General features: G+C 35.9%; 1 protein-coding gene across 1 annotated transcript in view; it reads left to right on the forward strand.

The window, feature by feature from the left end:
- The window catches only part of PKHD1L1 (PKHD1 like 1), a 156342-nt gene that overhangs the window by 29159 nt on the left and 106903 nt on the right, over positions 1-20280 (forward strand). Inside the window, exons 12-21 of the mRNA XM_032610093.1 lie at positions 1299-1388; positions 3254-3522; positions 5038-5129; positions 8028-8187; positions 8497-8632; positions 9395-9538; positions 11417-11574; positions 12459-12572; positions 14037-14186; positions 15191-15315. Of these exons, the coding sequence (XP_032465984.1) occupies positions 1299-1388; positions 3254-3522; positions 5038-5129; positions 8028-8187; positions 8497-8632; positions 9395-9538; positions 11417-11574; positions 12459-12572; positions 14037-14186; positions 15191-15315 (1438 nt within the window). The remainder of the gene's footprint in view (positions 1-1298; positions 1389-3253; positions 3523-5037; positions 5130-8027; positions 8188-8496; positions 8633-9394; positions 9539-11416; positions 11575-12458; positions 12573-14036; positions 14187-15190; positions 15316-20280) is intronic.

Consider the following 20280-nt stretch of genomic DNA (forward strand, 5'->3'; position numbering starts at 1 on the left):
ATGACCTTACCTACCTTGACGTGCAGGGGACAGGATATCTGCCCATGCACCTGGCATGTAATTTTTCTGATAGAGCCTGCTGCTTAGGTACTTTCTGCTTTTAAGGAATCTGCTAATGAGCCAGCCAAGATGTGATTTCAAGAAAAGAAATTCATAGAAAGCAACCTTATGTAACATTCATATAGTGTCTTTCCTATCCCCATGAATCCTCCCTGGCCACCTGCATAGGCCAAAAGATTTTAAACTTTCATATAATATGTTATTCTGATCAGATACTATATTTTAAATATTAGAAGCAGGGACATAAAATATTTTTAATATATATAATATGTTTTACGATCTGATAGTATGATACAGCTGATATGCAAAGATAACATGTTAAATTTTTTTATATTTCATTGCCATTAATGTTACAGCCAGATTTGAGATTTTGAATCCTCAATAATTTCTTGAAAATAATGATCAGTTTTTGTATCTTTGCTCCAAACAAAATGGGTTAAGTTAGTTTAATATACTGTTAAAATGTACTGTTTTCTAGTTCAATGATCTTGCATTCACAAAGCATTCAAAATAGTGAAAGGTTGTGTTGAAGTATCCATTTTCCAGGCCACCAAACAAAATGTGGCAAAGATACTTTCCTCCATTTCCCTTGCTTCACTGTTCATGGGTTATTTCCGTTTCAGTAAATAGTTAATGAGGGCTGGCCTTACATGAGGCACTGTGAGGAATACATGGGGGTGTAAAACGTACACTCTTACTGAAGTCTAATTGTGCTTATGTGTACCAACAGTTATTTAGAATCTTGTCTGTTTTGGTTTCCATCTGTCTGTGGAAATACCACTTACAAGTTATTATTCCTTTTGTTTTCATTTGAAAAAGTTGGACAAAACCACCATTAACCTAAGAGGACTGGGATCATCTACTTTTGTAAATTCTGAACATCATTGATTTATTCAGAAACTTTCTCCAAGGAACAAAACATAAGGCTTTGCTTTGTACCCAGATAAAATATTTCACAGTGACATCATTTTATCAAATTTCGTATTTTGTTTCTCTGAAATTATGAAATATTCTAACTCAGACTTGTGAGATTTTGCCAGCAAAATGTAGCCTATGGAAGTATGACAATTGATGAATGCTAAAGCTTTCATGGAGAATATGTAAAGGAAATTAAGACCCTTCAACTTTGCCTCTTGCTTTTGTAACTTAGCTTTAATTGAAAAAGCACTCCAAGATAGGCTGATGTGATTTTCATTCTGAAGCTCTGTAGTAACAGTTCTGCCCTTGCTTCTCTGTAGGTCAAGCCTGTGATATTTTGAATGTCACAGAAAATAGCATATGTTGCAAGACACCGCCTAAACCTGATATTCTCAGAACTGTATATCCAGGTAAGTCAACAAAAGGGAGAAGGACCATTTCTATATTTGCGTAAGAGGAATATTATTGACAGATATCTTTAGTGTCTTAGTCCGTTTAGGCTGTTATAACAGAATACCATAGACTGGGTAGCTTATAAACAACATTGATTTCTCACAGTTCTGGAGGATAGGAGTCAAAGGTCATAGCACTGGCAGATTGGGGATCTGGTGAGGACCTGCTTTCTCACAGATGAGGCCTTCTCAGGGCTAGGGAGAAGAGACCTCTGGGGTCTCTTTCATAAGGGCACTTATCCTATTCATCAGGCCCTACCTCCTAATACCATCACATTGGGCATTAGGTTTCAACATCTGAGTTTTGAGGGGACCCAAGCATTCAGCCCGTAACATAGTAACAAAAAATATTATTTGAATTTTTTAGAATTTGTAGTGAGAATTATAATAAATTTCTTTCTAGTTTTTTTCTTTATACTTTCTGGATTAGGAAATTTTTCTATTAGCATAGCTGCATCAAGGCTGTACCAGTGGAGGTAAACCTGGCCTAAATTACTCAGATACCCTGTGAAAACTCTATTGATAGAGTATAAGGGTGCCTTTATTTCAGATCAAATGATTATTACTAAATTTTGGTACAGGCTACCTGGAAAAATTTAAAATGCTTTATTCCTGGTTAAAAAATAAACGTCAGAGGTTAAATCCTTATTTGTCTAGAATGATTTAGGCATGATCACAGGGATGAGAGACACGGAACACAAAATTCTTTTCAGAGTTTCACCTGTGACCAGTGAAAGTGCATCTGATGGCCTTGCTATCTGCAACTAGACCACCGTGATGCTGTGCATGTGTGTGCATGGATTCTGTATCTCATCCTGTGCACTCAGTGAAATCAGTTTATAATTGTGTCATTGATTGGTATTTGAAGCCAAGTAAATTCATTTTATTAACCTCTTAAATGTCCTTGTTTTGAACAATATTTAAAAATTGACCGGTTTTAAGAGGAGGATTTTGATATTTATAATTGATTACTTTAAAGAAAGTTGTATATACCAGAGCATGCTGCTGCTGTGAAAGGTTGACGTGCTCAAGCTTTTCTCTCACCAGACTCAGGGGAAGAGTAGTACCCATTATTTTCCAGATTCAGGCACTCCAGACAAGCCTAAGGCTGCTGAACCAAGGCCTGAGCCTGATTGTTGTTGTATTTTAAAGAAGAAAAATAAAAAGTGAGACGGCTCATTATGATTAGGAAAAAATTACACTGGCAAGTGTAAGTTCACTTTAATGAGAATGTTCTCTCTCTGATTCTGTCCAAGAAGGAGGAGAAATCCTAGAGCAAAAGTAATGTTAAAAAGAAGAAAAACAAATACTGACAGAAATGTTAAGGCCAACAGTGTCTGTTCTTTGAGCCATTAATTGAGTAACTTTTATTAGAGAGAATAATCAAGGTGAAGTTTTGTAATCAAATGGTCTGAATCTTGAAGTTTTGAGTCTTGACTATATAAAGCAACATCAGTCATATCAAAAATCATAATTATTATATTATTACTATCTTATGTAAAGCATTCACTAAGTACCAGGTATTTTACATATGTATGATATCTAATCCCCATAGTAGCCATGCCAATCATAGTATTATTCTCATTTTACATATGTAGAATCTGAGGGACAGATATGTGAAACAATAAATTGCAGACTGTCTTAACAGCAGTCTATCCTCTAGGTACAGATACACGTAGAGATATGTGTAATTGTTTTGTTTACACACATGCTGTAAAAATGTGAATAGAAATAGAATACCTATAATCACCACCAAAGTAAAAGACATTGAGATACTGCATGAAAATTCTGATGAAAGCTTTCTTTTATTTTTTTACGTTTAGGTGGGAGAGGCCTAAAGCTTGAGGTGTGGAATAGTAGCCGTCCAGTACATCTTGAAGAGATACTCGAATACAATGAAAAAACTCCAGGGTACATGGGTGCCAGTTGGGTAGATTCAGCTTCCTATCTTTGGCCTATGGGACAAGATACATTTGTTGCACGCTTCAGTGGATTTTTGGTGGCTCCAGATTCTGATGTTTATAGATTCTACATCAAAGGTGATGACCGTTATGCTATTTATTTCAGCTGGACTGGACTTCCTGAAGATAAGGTAGGGAAGCCACAGAATACTACTTGATATTATAGAAGCAATATGATAACCTTTATACATATCCCATTTATTCTACACCAAAACCAGTGAATATGTTAACGAATTTATGTGGTGGGTTCTTGGTTATTTTAACACATGTGGTATGAACCATAAAGTTGTTAGAAAACCCATTGCCTAAAAGAAAATGCTTTACCATACCTGAGTTTTCTCTAACAAAAAAACCCCCACATACATTTCCTTTAAAATTGAAGATTATTATTATTTTTTTTTTTGCGGTATGTGGGCCTCTCACTGTTGTGGCCTCTCCCGTTACGGAGCACAGGCTGCAGACACGCAGGCTCAGCAGCCATGGCTCACGGGCCCAGCCGCTCCGCGGCATGTGGGATCTACCCGGACCGGGACACGAACCCGTGTTCCCTGGATCGGCAGGCAGACTCTCAACCACTGTGCCACCAGGGAAGCCCCTGAAGATTATTTTTATTATGAAAGAATTATGGTCACACATAGGAAATTTGGAGAAGAGTCCAAGTATTTCACTATCCTGCTAGATCTGTTTGACTATTACTTGGTCATGAGATTAAAGTCTATTATCTCCTTTTGTCTGTATTTTGTTTCTTACATAAATAGAATCATACATCCAATTTTATAGTCATTTTTGCCATGTATTAGTATTTTCACATATTATTAAATAACTTACGTAACACCATTTTTGATGACTGAATAGTATGCTGTTACATGAGTTTACTACCTTTTCCCATACTAATGAGTTTTTAACTTACTTCTGATTTTTTATGACCACAGATCATACTCAATTGAACATTTGTGTTCATTAAATTGTTCTGTATTTTATGTTATTTCTTTAGGACAGTTTCACAAATGTGAAACTAATGAATCAAATCATAAGAACATTTTATGACTGTATATATGGCAAGGTTGTCTCCCTAACTGGATGAACAAGTTTAAATTCCTGCCCATAACACGTGAATTCCAATTTTACCATAGCTTTTCAGCATGTTTCCTTTAAAGACAGTATAGTTATTTCTAATGGGAAGCCCAAAGTTTTCTCTTTCTAGTATGCAGACCCAATTAGTAATCTCTGGCATCTTTCAGACCTCCTTTTAATGATCTCATTTGGATTAAGTCCCTCAAAGTTCTCAGTAGAACAAAAGAATATTTTATTTAACAATAACAACCTCCTCCCTGTATGGATCTTTAAATTTCCCATTTGCAGTTCTAATTGTGGAAAAGCTATGTTCTGTGTGTGTTCATGGAATAGTGGAGTTGATGTTAGTTAAGGGTGGAAGGGGTGAAGTGAGCTTTGATAATTTTTTAAAATCCATTTCATCATGAAAAACAGATATTACAAGAAAAATGTGAAATATTTTCACATTTTTCTGTTCATAAAAGTTCTAAGACTGACAGAAAAAATAAATGATAAATAAATGCTGAAAAGGCTTATTAATAAGTTCCTTTCTCCCTCTCTCTCTCTGTCTCTCTCTGTCTTTTTGGGATAAGGTGAGGATTGCCTATCATTCTTCCAATGCCAACAGTTATTTTTCCAGCCCAACACAAAGATCAGATGACATTCATCTTCAAAAAGGAAAAGAGTAAGGTTTTTTTCTTTTCTTTAAATTATTGTGTAATATTTAAAAACTATAATTTTATATATAAAAATATTTTCAATTTGTTTTATTGGTAGAAGTGATACTAGTTTATTGGTTTAATTTATAATTGGTCATTCTCTATAATTTGCTAAGTTTTGTTTCTATATTTTCAAGCATACTGGCATTCAACTAACCAGGAAAATTTGAAATCTAAATTATTCCTGTTGCAGAAATTACAATTTTGTGAAATTTACTTAATCCTGCTTTAGTTTGTTATTAGGACATTTCAGTCAATCCAGCCATCTAATTTCTCTTCTCCTATTTTCTCTATTGCTAGTGAAAAATCACAAAAACCACATGGATTTGTACCATAATTAATATATATTTAATATTCTCTTGATTTATTCCAGACCCTGGACCAGGTACTAGAAATTTAATACAAAGGATATTAAAATATATTCCCTGCCCTTAAGGAGTACTTATTTAGTGCTGAAAGGTCATTTCCAGGGAGAAAATGAGGATATTATTCAAATAGCTAATAATCCCATTCAAAAAGTCAATTCAGGATTCCTAGAAAACAGGGAGGTAAAAGATGATATATGCAAAATAGCTAAGTTACATGGAGAACATCAAAAGTTTCACTGAAATTTTCTTCCATTTACCATTTGTATCTGTTAGGTTTTGCTGCATAAGAAACCATTCCCCCAAATTTAGTAGCTTAAAGCAACCCAGTTTTGTGATTAGCTAGGTAGTTCTTTTGATCCTGACTAGTTGGTGATTAATGGTCCAGGATGGCCTCACTCACATATCAGGAGCCTCAGCTGTCCTGATGGGAACTGAGATATCTGAGATGTCTCACTCCACATGGTCTCTCATCTTCAAGGAGGCTAGCCCAGGCTTGTCACAGTGTCCCAGCAGTTAAGAGGGCAATTCCTAATGCACAGGTACTTTTCAAATTCTGCTTGTGTCATATTTGCTAATATCCAATTGGCCAAAGCAAATGGCCAAACTTAGATTCAGTGGGTGAAAAAATGAACTTCACTTCTTGATGGGAGGAGTTTGTTTTGTTTGTTTGTTTTTTCCATTTACCATGTCACCTTCCCAGATATCAATTAGATTATGCTCATAGGCAGCACCATGAAGGTGTGATGGAGCTGGACAGAGAGGGTTGGGATCAATGGTACCTGAGAGAAATCACACTAAGTGTTCTCACTAAAGTCTTAGGAATAATACGCTTTCCATTCTTTTTCTCCTCCTTCTAGCACTTCTTTCTAAACTTAAGCATTTTCTTTTTTAACCAAGTTCACTGGGCCAGTTCAGAGTAAATGCAGCATCTCGTTAATACCTATTGCTATTAAGTGTCAATACGCCTTCAGGCTTTGCCTTGACCTTGGAAAATGAGTTCAATTTACCTGCTTGGCAAGAGCACAGAGCTTGCATGAAAGTGACTTGTAATACATCTTGCCCCTGGTATCTGTGCTTCTGCAAACTAGCTTGAAATTTACACTGGCACTTATAATGTTGGTTGTGTATTCTGAAATTGAGGCCACGCAGGCTGGTTTATTGCACAGTGGTCCCTGGGACCTTTCCAAAGGTAGCTTGTCTTGCCAGTTCATTTTACTCAAATAATATAGCCTTACCTCTAAGTGCATATCGCTTTGGTCACCCCCTTTCTACTTTGAATCCTACCTCAGTGACTAACTTTTAAATAATTTTTCAATCTTTAAGTTCTCTTAGTCTCTGTTATTCATATGATCAAACAGAATAATAATATATATTTTATAGGATTTTGTGAATATTAAATATAATAATGTCTGTGAAGTGCTCAGTTTAGTGTCTAGCACATAGAAGGTGCCTTAAAATATTTTTAAGCTGCCAGTAAGGATACAGAATTTAATGGTTCTTCTCTGAATCCTGCTCCCTAGTTAGTATTGCCCACCTTGATTTGACAGAGCTGGCAAACAGGTTGTCAGGGCAGCCAAAAGCCTGATGTAATCCTCCAGTATCAGTTCTATGGGGGAAATGACCCAGAGCCCCAGCATCCTTGCCAGATGCGAGGTAATAAATACCCCTCATTCACAGTCTTACATGAACTGTGGATACTTATTCTCCATTTACAAGAGTATCTGTTGAATGATGTGAGGCAATTTAAAGGAACTCCTAGCTGGCCTCTCCAACGATGGGAGCGGTGGTTACACAGACAGAGATTTAGATAGGGAAGCAGTAGCTTTTCACTCACCTGTAACAGCTGATTAGTGAACACCTTATCCTGGATAGGCATTTGGATGATGGGCACGGGGCCTCAGGAATCAAGAATTCCAAATTTAAGGTGTGAATCTCATCCACCTTATTAGAGGGCCATCATCAATCTAATCAGTAAAAGTTTCCTGCGGCAGTGTGTTGTTTCCCAAGTTACAAGTGGAGGCAATATTTGAGGAACTTAGAGTAAGAACTTTCATCAGTGACACCTACAACCACTCAGATACAAAATATATGGTATGTCTGGGTCTGCCTGACATTTTCTTACACACGTTAATGTATTTAACCTCTGTGTGTCCTCTGTTTTATGCCAGGAAGTTTATGTTATAACCTACAATGTAATTTTGTTTTAAGATCCTTGAAGATAGGGGATAGTATCTTTTTTAATAAATATTTATTGACAAAACTGAATGAATTCATCGTTCTCTTTATCTCTAATGCAGATATCTTACATAATTCATTTTCTTTTAGCAAACTGCTATGAAACTTAATATTTTAATTGTTAAAATCAGGGATACTACAATATAAATCATTTAACAAGCAGGTGTTTTATATCATATTGAAATTTTACTCATTGAAAGAAAAATTCATGACAAGTGCTCTGGAGAAAAAGTTACATTCTTTAGTTACACTATTTTCCAGATATTACATTGAAATCTTGCTGCAGGAGTACAGACTAAGTGCTTTTGTGGATGTTGGACTGTACCAGTATAGAAATGTCTATACTGAACAACAAACAGAAGATGCAGTGAATGAAGAACAAGTGATCAAATCCCAGTCGACAATTGTCCAGGAAGTACAGGTTTGCTATGATTATAGATCCACTTTGTAGAAAGTAAATGCTAAAATATAGGAGCTCTATTTGGTTATTAATTTTACTAGGTAAGATACTGTTTTGGGGGAAAACAGTCATGGAAAACTACTGAATTGTGCCTTGGAATATCTGTAATTACAAACCAAAGAGTCTGTTATTTGATGACTTACACATTAAAATAGTTTATCATTTGCAATAAGATAGGGCAATGTAGAGGCATTGAATAGCTGACTTATGATGCTTTTAAAATGTATTTTTCCATATAGTAAATATATGCTTTTTTAAATTGGGAAATAGGTTATAACATTGGAAAACTGGGAAACAACTAATGCAACCAATGAAGTGCAGAAGATCATGGTAACCGGCCCATGTGTGGAAGCTAATTTATGTTCACTTTACCAATATAGATTAATCTATAACAAGGAAAAAACTGGTAAGTTGTAAATAATAAGGGAGATTTTATTACTCTTCATGTGTAGACAAAATTATGAAAAGGTATTTGCTCTAGTCAAATTCTACTGGCTGGAAAATATAGTTTTAATAGTATGCTAGACAAAGAGGCAAAAAAATATATCATGAAGAAAACTCTTCAGACTGGGATAGAAAATGGCATCAGTAAAAACAGCTTTCAGATATATACTATTATTTTCTTCTGTAAGGATCATGATAAATGCATATCTAAACACACATAAGGAATTTATGTATCCGTGATTCACAGGTGTAAGTTAATAGGAATTAAGTTCATCATTATAGAGATAGACATTTCAGTTTCTCAAAAGACCTATGAGACACATTTATCTGTTAATGAAGATATTGCATTTCTATATTTTATAAAAAACCCTGAAAAAATAATTTTGCTATTTCTGTTAATTGTTTCAATGAGTAAGTATTGAAGAGTGCTTGCTGTTTGCCAAACACAATGCTTATTACTATGGGAATATTAAAACAATAAAATATGAGCCCTATCCTCAATAGATCACAGTCCAATTAAGCAGCCAATATTATTGAACTTGAATCAATTTCAGAATGTAATTTCATTAAGTGATAACTGATGGTACAGACTATAGGTGCTTTAAAAAATTCAAATATGAGACATCAGTGCTGGCTGTGATAGTGCAGAGATTTCAACTCTTTTTTTCTTTTTATTAAAACCCCTAATCATTTGACTTTAATTTTTTGTTAATTCATCGAAAAGTCTGGCTACCTGCTGACGCTTCTGACTTCATACTGCAATCAGCCTTGAATGACCTCTGGTCTATAAAACCGGATGCAGTTCAAGTAATAAGAACACAGAATCCTCAGAGCTATGTTTACATGGTAACCTTTATATCAACTAGAGGTAAGCATGTATTTCATTTTGCAATTCTGTGAAGTTTTTTCTAGGAAACAAGTTTGTATCCTGCGCAACTCCACTGAAAAAGGTAAAAGCTCCATAAAATGACAGGGGAAAGTAAATGCATATTCATAGCCTTGATCACCTCCAGGAGAAACAGAAATAAATGGTTAATTTTGTTCTACTGTAATTTAAATTTTAGTTTTACTTCAAGGAGTGTACAACTCCAATGCATGAGGTATACACGCTATATACTACAAATACACTATCAGTATAGTAGCCTACTTTACATTTAGCAAAAATTAGTGAAGATATTAATTCTGGAAATGAAATTTAAGTGAATCAGTATTTCTCAGGAGACACTAGTCTGGCTAGATCTTGTTTGATAAAAGGATTCTCTGGTCAAATCCCTGTGGGAAGCTCTGTATACCACAGCTTCTCCTTGAAGGTTGATAGAGCTCATTATAAAATATTAAAATCCCCAAGGACTCTGGCAATGAGCAACAAACAAAAACAACAATAAAAACAAAAACAAAACAAAAAAAGCAGTGCACCTGTATTTAATACAGCATTTTCCAAAATTATTTGACTTCCTTATCCTTTTCAAGTAATGGCCATTAACTTCTTATTACGTTTTCAAGTCTTACAATTTTTTTCTTTTAAATTTTTCCAGTTTTTCTTCTGCAAGTTTTATAGTTTTATTTATTTATTTATTTATTTAATTTGTTTATTTTTGGCTGTGTTGGGCCTTTGTTGCTGTGCGCGGGCTTTCTCTAGTTGCGGTGAGCGGGGACTACTCTTTGTTGCGGTGCATGGGCTTCTCATCGCGGTGGCTTCTCCTGTTGCAGAGCACGGGCTCCAGGTGCACGGGCTTCAGCAGTTGTGGCTTGCGGGCTCCAGAGCGCAGGCTCAGTAGGTGGCACATTGGCTCAGTTGCTCTGCAGCATGTGGGATCTTCCCGGACCAGGGCTTGAACCCATGTCCCCTGCGTTGGCAGGCGGATTCTAAACCACTGCACCACCAGGGAAGCCCTCAAGTCTTACAATTTCAAGTGTCACATTTTCAAGTCTTAAAGCCAAGTTTAGCAACCAATTTGGGTATTTGGGATATTTAGCTCATGAAATAGGTCCCTGAATATGTGTTTCCTTTCTTTGCACAGTCACTATTTTCCAATTCATATAAGTAAACTGTTACTTCAATGTTTATGTCTCATTTTATGAAGTTGTTAATTTGATTGTTGAGCAGAGAGTAAAGAATTCTATTTAACATGAATTGAAGTTATAAAAATTTCCCAAAGGTTAGATTGTCAAAAAGCTATCTAAAGAAGATATGGTTATCTTTGTTCTCTCAGAGAAAGTTAGTAGGATTCCACTGTTAAAGCATCCTCCCAAAGAAGAGAGATATGTGAGGACAAGGCCTTATTTCTTTCAGTGAGATTGTATAAACAAGGTTCGCAGGCATGGGGCTACTTCCCGGAATTCATCTTTGTACTCCATTTGTAACTAAAGAAAATACCAATTTCCCAGGCTAGCCCTTTATACTAAGATGATGGTACCGGAAGAAAACTTAAATAATTTTTGGAATATTTTATTGCCCATTGATTTTTACCTCATGATCCCAATGCCAACTTTTGTTTATCTTACAAAACTTCCTTTTACGCTACAAAAACAGAACCTTAAATATATAGCACTTTATCTGCTGTTTTGCTGTTTCTACTATGGCTAAATCTCAGATTCAAGGATCTGCATCTTCTCCATTTATCCTTTTTTTTGTGATAATACAATTCTAAATAAAACTAGTTTTGCTACCTCTGAGTTTCTATTATGGGTATATTGGTATTTAATTAATTAACTTCTTCAAATTCTGTTTGGTACTTCATTGCAGGAGACTTCGATCTGCTCAGTTATGAAGTATTTGAAGGGAACAATGTCACACTGGCTATTACAGAACAAACCAAAGGAAAACCCAGTTTGGACACATTCACACTGAATTGGGATGGGGTCACTTCTAGGCCTCTTATGCCGCAGTCATCAGAAGCTGAAGTATGCTCTGTGTTAGTTTTTTAAACAGAAAGCCACTTAAGCGTCAGCCTTCTATAAAAACACATTTTAAGGAATAGTAATACATCTCCTCCTTGTCATGGTGGGTTGGAGCCAACTCATAGTGAGTGGAGAAGGGAGGAAATATCACAATGACAGAGGGAGTGAAAGGGGAGTTCTTGGATCTGTGCCAACAGGATCCAGGTATCTGCATATGGTGCAGCTGTTCATGAGGAATGTTTGCTTGTGAATTACTGCATTTCAACAACTACCTGTACAATGAGTTTGAGTTCATATTTGTTTGATGACTGAAGATTGTGCACTATTTTAAGTCCTTAATTCTAAATATCTGTGCTTTGTCAGAGAAATATGGTATGGAAATTATAGACCTCATGAATGTGTGCCAGTTCCTATATAATCCAGAGTTATTATTTCTTAAATAATAGTAAGAGATTACAATATATGTATCTCTTCTTTTGAGAAACAATGCATTGGAGTATATATTTTTTCCAGTTAATTTTGCATTAATTAGGAAAACTATTCATTTGGAATCTGTTTAATTAAGTGCTAATTCATTTAGGTTTGCCTCATTGCTGTCTTTAAAAAGCTACTAAACCAATATGCCTGCCTTATGTAATAACTAAATAAGCTAAGATCAGCCAGTTGGATATAACTATTATCATTCTAAAATAAAAGTCTTGAAACAGTCATTGGATACTGAAATTATCACATATTAACTTGAAATTATTTAGGAAATGACCTCGTAATTATGGCTAACATGGGAATTATGAAATTATTTTTTTAATTAATTAGTAGAATTAGTAGTTAAATTAGTAATGTTCTAACTCTTCATAAAGAAGTTACTAAAGCTCATATTGTTAATTTAGTTTCAGGCAGCAGTGGAAGAAATGGTTAGCGCTAAGTGTCCACCACAAATCGCAAATTTTGAAGAAGGATTTGTTGTGAAATACTTCAGAGGTTATGAAACTGATTTTAACCTGGTATGGAATATTTAATGAACTGTGAGATGGACCAGATAAGAAATCATATAAATGTTTGGAATTTTGTCATTTTTGGAATTAGCATTAATTCCTTTAACATTTAAAGTCAAGTTTCAAGTATAATTTTGTCATACATTTATTGGTAAGGTCTGTTCTAGCATCTTCCTGCATTATAAAATGACTCATTTGTAAAAACACACCTGAATTTTCTTAATCAAGAGAAAGTAGGCAAGATGGGTAAATGTGAGATCTGTAGGTTTTTTTGTTTGTTTTCTTCATTTAGATGCAGAGTATATTCTTTTTCCTCATTGGCTTCAGAGAATACCATTTGTAGTAGAGCGTTATACAGCAAATTGCTTCCCTTGCTTCTGGTCAGTTAGTACAATGCCTGGTCATTATTTACTTCTTGATGAAATACAAAGATTTTTCTTTGATGTACAATAAATTTAAAGTGTACTTAACTTCCTAATTCTTATTTTGAAGACTTGAGGAAGCCAGATATTCACCATTTCCAAATGAATACCATAGGAATAAGAAATATATAGGCTAGTTATTCAATTCAGATCAATACCCCAGAAATGAGTCCTTAAAAATATATATCATGTCATGCTTTATGCAAACAGATTTATTATTGAAGAAAAGGGAAAATCATTTAATGGGTTACGTTTTCAACCTGTTTCAATAAATATACATGTATTTGGGTTCTCCTATCCTGAATGTAGTGCTTGCAGCCAAGACAATTGAACAAGTAGTTTACATTATACTCCTTTCGTACTTCATCTCCCATCATCATCATCATCACAACACACATTCTTGGCTACACTTTACCTTGACTCTTTGAGTTTCCCAGCACCACTCTCTCATGTCCCCACTTTGCACATATTTTACGCTCTCTCTGATGCCCCTTGGCTGCCTTTTCCTTTTAAACTACTCCTGTTTATTCTTCAAGGCAATTCATTTGTTACTTCTCCGAGTCATCTGTTTTGATGCTTTTATGTGAGTTAGATGTCTCCTTTCAGCCTTGGTTTTATAATCCTTGGTTCCTTTGTCCCAAACTGGTAGGCTCCTGTGTGTAGGGATAGGGTTCTTCACTATTTGAACCCTGAAGATTAAACAAAAAACAAGCAAATGAACAAACAAGTAAAAATGTGGCATGGAATGAACACAAAAAAATCATTTGTGGAAGGAGTGGATAAACATCCTTAAGGAGTTCATAATATAAGGGGAAAGAGAGGACTTGGGAAATAGTCAAATACAGGTACAAGGGATTATGAGTATGTATCTAAATGAGTGTTATAGGATGAGAGCCTTAGACTTTCAAAGAAGAGAGAAAACATTTCAGGTTAAAGCAGTTTGGGAAGCAGTGGGATCTGAGTTGAAAATTGAATGACTTCGGTGAAGATATTGGAGAGTAAAGCAGGGCAATAAATCATGTTTTCATTTGAAATATTATTGTTTCTGTAGGAGCATATTAATAGAGGGCAAAAGACAGCTGAAACTGATGCTTACTGTGGTCGTTATTCCCTGAAAAACCCAGCTGTTCTTTTTGACTCAGCAGATGTTAAACCAAACAGACTACCATATGGAAACATTTTATTATTTCCTTATAACCAGGTAAGCTCAACAAAATGATATGCTAATTAAATTAGTAAAATACCTTGGTAATAAAATTTCATGAAGTTTTAAGACAAGGAAAATTGCTTGTCATGTGAAGTCACATCACGTTGGACAGGCACCATGCTTCAATTCTGTGCTTGTGATTTCCTTGTCTGTTGATACTCAAAAAATGAAATTTTAAGGATACGTAGTACCGTGCACATGTATTCTGCTTTATCTTATAATTTCAGAAAAAAACATTATTTGCACACAAATGTAAATACTAAAACAATTTAAAATATATAATCTCATTATTCCTTCATTTATTAAGAAGAAACAAAAATAGATAGCCGTCATAAAGTGATCTGGGGTATCCAGTCATGGAAAAGTAAAGGAGGATCACGAGCAGAGGAGACGGCAGTTTTAGGATAGGTATCTAAGACTAGCAATCATAGATTTACCCTTTCTCTTGTTTTAAAATTCTCAACTTGTAACACATGTTCTAAAGTTCTAAGTTTCAAATATATCTGGCATTTTTAAGGAGTTGTAGACCATTAAAATTAGTATTTAATAACTATTGTATGGTGACATCTCTAAATGTTCAGCTGCATTCACATCCTAGTTAATCTACCTGAATGTTTCTCTGTCTTCTCTGTGTGTAATGGAGTTTTAAATTCATTGAAGAGTTTAGTTAGAACTGGCCTTAATCCTTATATAGCTCCATGGCTACAGGGAGTGAATTATTTCCATTCTTTTAAGGAAATCATATCTAAGAAAACAATAAAAGAATTAATCATTAATTGTGAGGTCACATCAACTCCTTCCTCTTCTATAAAATCTTCCCCAATTCTTCTGCATCTCATTGTCTGAAATTAATCATTCCTTCCTCTGTGTTCTGATACATTTTGTATAAAAAATGCTCAATAGATATTTATTGGATTGGATTGAATTCATTTGAATTGCTACAAAACAATTTAATGGTAAAATATTGTTACTGATTTTTTTTAATGTTTTCCATGTAGTTATGTTTAGCCTACAAAGGATTCTTGGCAAATTATATTGGTCTAAAATTTCAATACCAAGACACAAGCAAGATTACTAGAAGCACTGATACACAATTTACATATAACTTTGCGTATGGAAACAAGTAAGTTACACTATGAATTTGAAATTTTTTAATTATAGTATGTAAACTATGAAGGTAAAATCTGTTTGTTTGTCTGTTTGTTTTTGAGAAATCGTGTGCACCATGGATCTAACTGCAATTTTTTCTGCCTTCTACATAAGCTTCCTAACAGAAACATTTGTGCCAAAAATAAATCTATAGATTATGAAAATAAAAATTGGTCTAGTGTCATCATCACCCATGACCATTTAAAAGACAAAACAGTGGTAAACTTTAGAATTTAAATTGTATATTATTAAATCTAATAATGTTTCTAGATACTGAAGGAAGGTAGAAAGAAACTGCCTTAGTGCAAGATTATCATTAGACCTTGCTCACTGAAAAACAAAATGAATGTGTAAATGGAGAAAATAAAATATTTTGATGAACATACCAAAGTTAAGGGAGAAAACATATTCTTAAATACTTGGTTTGGTTGCCAAAAGTTAGACACATAAAAATGCAGATAGAGAAATATAATGCGAGAAACTAAATGAGTCTAGAGAAAGCTGTTTAATGACTGTGATTGTCATAACCTCAAGCACAATTTAGTTTTGCAAAACGATTTTTGGTTTTCATTAATTATTATATCTTCTGAAATTTGTCAGTCTTGACTTTGAATTTTCATATACAATACACACAAGAATTGTACTTACAATAAAACAATGACGACACATACACACACATACAACTTTTCTATTTTAAAAAGTATTCCTCGGGCTTCCCTGGTGACGCAGTGGTTGAGAGTCCGCCTGTCGATGCAGGGGACACGGGGTCGTGCCCCAGTCCGGGAAGATCCCACATGCCGCGGAGCGGCTGGGCCCGTGAGCCATGGCCGCTGAGCCTGCGCATCCGGAGCCTGTGCTCCGCAATGGAAGAGGCCACAACAGTGAGAGGCCCGCGTACCGCAAAAAAAAAAGAAAAAAAAAAAGTATTCCTCATAAATTTTAAAGTCATGCTTATTGAAGTGCAATTTACATAATGTCATAATTTACTCTAAGTGCATAATTCAGTAAGCATGACAAATGTATACAGTTATGTAATCATTACCCCAGTAAAGATGTAGAACATTTCCTCTCCACAATTTTAGAAGGTGTTTTTTCATGTAAAGTTTATGTCATAAAATACCCATGGTATGATTTCCATGTCTTCAAAAATATTTCTAATACGTTTCTTTTGTGTTTTTTTCTGTCATAGCTGCATAAAAAATCTTCTGTATCCTGTATCAATCTATATAGTTTTCATTGTACTTTAATACATATCATTTAAGTTGCTGCCATTCTGTAATATATAGAGAGGACTTTTCTATTCTCATCATAGGAGTGGGATTATGAACACTCAGAACTGCCGTGTATGGAGCAAGTGTGAGGCAGTCAGTGCCTCGGCTTAACTGTTCAGACAGAAGGGAAGAGAAAATGATCCAAAGTTAGAAATAGAACCAAATGATACCCATAAACAAAACAAAACAAAGACAAGAAATAACAGGTAAGATGATGAGGGAGATTAGAATAACTAGATGGAAAGAAAAGGCAGTTTTTTTCTTTTCTGGCTGCACTGCACAGCTTGTGGGATCTTAGTTCCCCAACCTGGGATCAAACCCGTGCTCTCTGCAGTGGAAGTGCGAGTCCTAACCACTAGACCACCAGGGAATTCCTGAAAAGGTGGTGTTGATGGGGGAGTTCGCTTCTGGATGAAGAAACTACTTCCAACTCCGCAGTTTCAAGCTTCCTGCTTTCTTGATCATCCCAACACTATTTTCAAAATGCAGGGACCAGCTTTCATTCCATACCTTTAGAAATGTGTATACTCCAAAACTCATAGAAATATGTTGGACTATAATGGGAATCTTATTTGTTAATGGTTTAAAAAACTTTTCAGATGGATCCCTCATGAGTTGGGGGAAAGGGGTAAAGTGGGGAGACAACCAGAGTTGGGGCCTGTAGATGCTCTCTCGGAGCTAGGTCCCTGAATTCCATCAGGAGAAAACAAGATGTGCCCGCTGGGTCAGTGACAGAAGCAGTGACAGGCGATGGAACAGACAGGTGGGTGGGAGCACACAGAGCCTGTTGGAACTGTGGGACCTGGACATGGATATCCTTAGATACATCCCCCTCCTGTGCCCCCAGCCCAGCTTTTTAACCTGAAATTTTTAAAGAAGTTTTGCCAGTGCTTATGGCTTTCTCCCTGAAGAAGTGGAATGACCTTTTGTTAAGGGAAGAAGGGAAGTTATAGTCTTCAGCTTTCAAAATAAAATATTGTATTTGATGCATACCCCTCTGGCATCATCTCCTGAACATGTGGCCCTAATGTCCTTCAGATTTTCTGATCAATTGATAAAGTGAGGGCAACTGGAAACCGATTTTAAATATAGGTGTAGAATCTCTAACCATGAGGTAGGTAGCCATAGTTAAAATATAGATACCCAAGAGATGTTTGTCAAAGAGAATATATTTAAGAAGAGTCTTTCCAAGAATTCTTCAGGACACATGAAAATTCTCCCACTGAATATTCCTCAGATTGTTGGAATAAGCATTAAAACATACTTATTTGTGTTTTACCCCATGAATAAGATCTAGACATGCTTCCATAGGATGTAAAGAAAGAAAATTTTTTTACATACAGAGACAGAAAGTTCGTCAGATACTGAAGTTTGGGAAACTTGGAGTGGACTTCAAAGGACAGAGAGCTGAGTGAGCTCTGTGTATGAAGTGGACAGTGTTGGCACGAGCTATAAGAAGCTGCTCCCTGAGAAAGTTGCAGGACACTCTTGGGTTTTGTTTTCTAACAAAAACTTAAGAAGTCAAAACCGATTCCCCACCCACCGCCAATGAAAGAAAAGTAATCTTCCTGAATTAATGCTTTAAAAAAATGTCCTTTTCCTGGCAGTTCAGATTTCACCCTCCAGTGGCATCTGATTAAGCAGTGTATGGCTCCTGTGTTTGCACTTTTGGCATGTTTTATACATTTGATCCGTCTTTGTTTTCCACAGAAGATGAAGAGGAAGATAGGCAGAGAGAGAAGCAGAGACAGAGACAGAAAGAGACAGAGGAGTATTGAAGAGAGTGTTGATTCCCTCTCCCCATGCATAAATAGATCTTTAGAGGCTATTGCACAGTTTAATCCAATATATAAAATGGGATCGAAGTTAGCTCCTGGAATGAATGAAGTGAGTGGGAACAATTCTGCAATTCCCTAGGGTAATTGTTGACTCAGAAGAGGCCACAACTACTCTCTGTTGGCCATCACATAGGAAGAAACAATGCCAGGGGTTAAGACAGTCCTCTCCGTGTTAATAGGCAAGGAGCATGGAAAGTCTATGCACAGAATGAACATATCCCACTGCCTCATACCCAGTTTGATTCAAATCGGGTAATCCCATGATGGATCATTATGAAGTGAAAGTCCTTCTTGAAGGGACATCCCTACGTGCCCAAATTGAACAATGGAATCACAATTTAAATTTTGATCACCACCACCTGTATGCGTTTCACTCTTCTATTGCAACAGGATTTTGGAAGATTTTACAGATCTCACTTCTTCCACGTTAGTCAAACCATCACTTAACCATATCACTAAGTAGGTCCTTCCTTTAGCCTGCAGTTTTTCTGCTGTGCCGTAATTTGAAGATGCCCTACATTTGATGGAGCTAATGGGCTTCCTTTACCCTAAATGCTACAAGATCTTTCAACAAGAATATCATGAGTTTTAAAAGAGGTTGGTTCTCTGATTAAAAACTATTACCAATCAAGGCAACATAAACTCTCCTAGCTGGTATTTCTAGACCCGCTTTTATGTAGGTCAGACAGTCTACTTAGATCAACTAGGTGTGTTAGCATTAGTTTATTTTCAGTACATTATTAGTGTCAAAAAGCATTGTTCTATAACCCTCCAGAACCAGTGATGTTTGCAGTTGTAAATCAAGCTTCAAAATCCCAGAAGTAAAATCTGGTTTTCCTTTGGAAAATGGAATTATCTAGCCACAAAAGCACCATGTGCTGTGTAAGTTTTTTTTTTTTTTTTTTTTTTTTTTTTGCGGTACGCGGGCCTCTCACTGTTGTGGCCTCTCCCATTGCGGAGCACAGGCTCCGGATGCGCAGGCTCAGTGGCCACGGCTCACGGGCCCAGCTGCTCTGCGGCATGTGGGATCCTCCCGGACCGGGGCACGAACCCGTGTCCCCTGCATCGGCAGGCGGACTCTCAACCACTGCGCCACCAGGGAAGCCCCTGTTTAAGTTTTGATATCATTTGTAGTCTCCATTTCTCTTATATAAAGGGCCCTGCTCAGTGTACCATTTTTTCTAAGTAGTTTTTAGAACTTGGGAATCATATAATTAGTAGCAGAAGTCTACTTAGAGGCCCAAAATACTTTTTTTAATTTAAGGAGCACTTTAACTTAATGTAGTTATGCATATAATTTTCTAACATGATGTCAGTCTAAGCTTTGATGCACTAGAGGTGGATCCCATGATGAGTTTGTAAACCATGAAGTTTCAAAATGAGAATAGAAGGTTCCCAAACTAGTCAGTTAATCAGTACAGTGGTAGCTGATGCAAAGATTATTGTTGAACTGTATTTAGTTATTTGAATGGCAGTATTTATCTCTTTATTGCAAACTCCTGTAACGAAATTGCTTATGTAATTTATGAGGTTCCAATGCAGTTAATATTTAATGGAAACTCTGAATCTAAATTATACGTTTAGAAGGCACTCTGCAACCATTTGAATCTATAAATAACTTAGCACCTTTTGTCCCTTAGTTATAGGGGACAATGCAACTCCACTGAGCTCTTCCAGAAGTATTATCAAGCTCCAGTTTTGCTTCTTAGTATTGGATTGAAATTGCTGCTCTGTCCCTGGCACCACTAAAATGGTTTGCTTCATTCTTGTGTCTTGTTTCTGTATGCTTTCCACCAAGGTGCATGCTCCTTAGTTTACTTACCTGTCACT

Source organism: Phocoena sinus, chromosome 17 (assembly GCF_008692025.1).
Source record: "Phocoena sinus isolate mPhoSin1 chromosome 17, mPhoSin1.pri, whole genome shotgun sequence".
NCBI lineage: Eukaryota > Metazoa > Chordata > Mammalia > Artiodactyla > Phocoenidae > Phocoena > Phocoena sinus.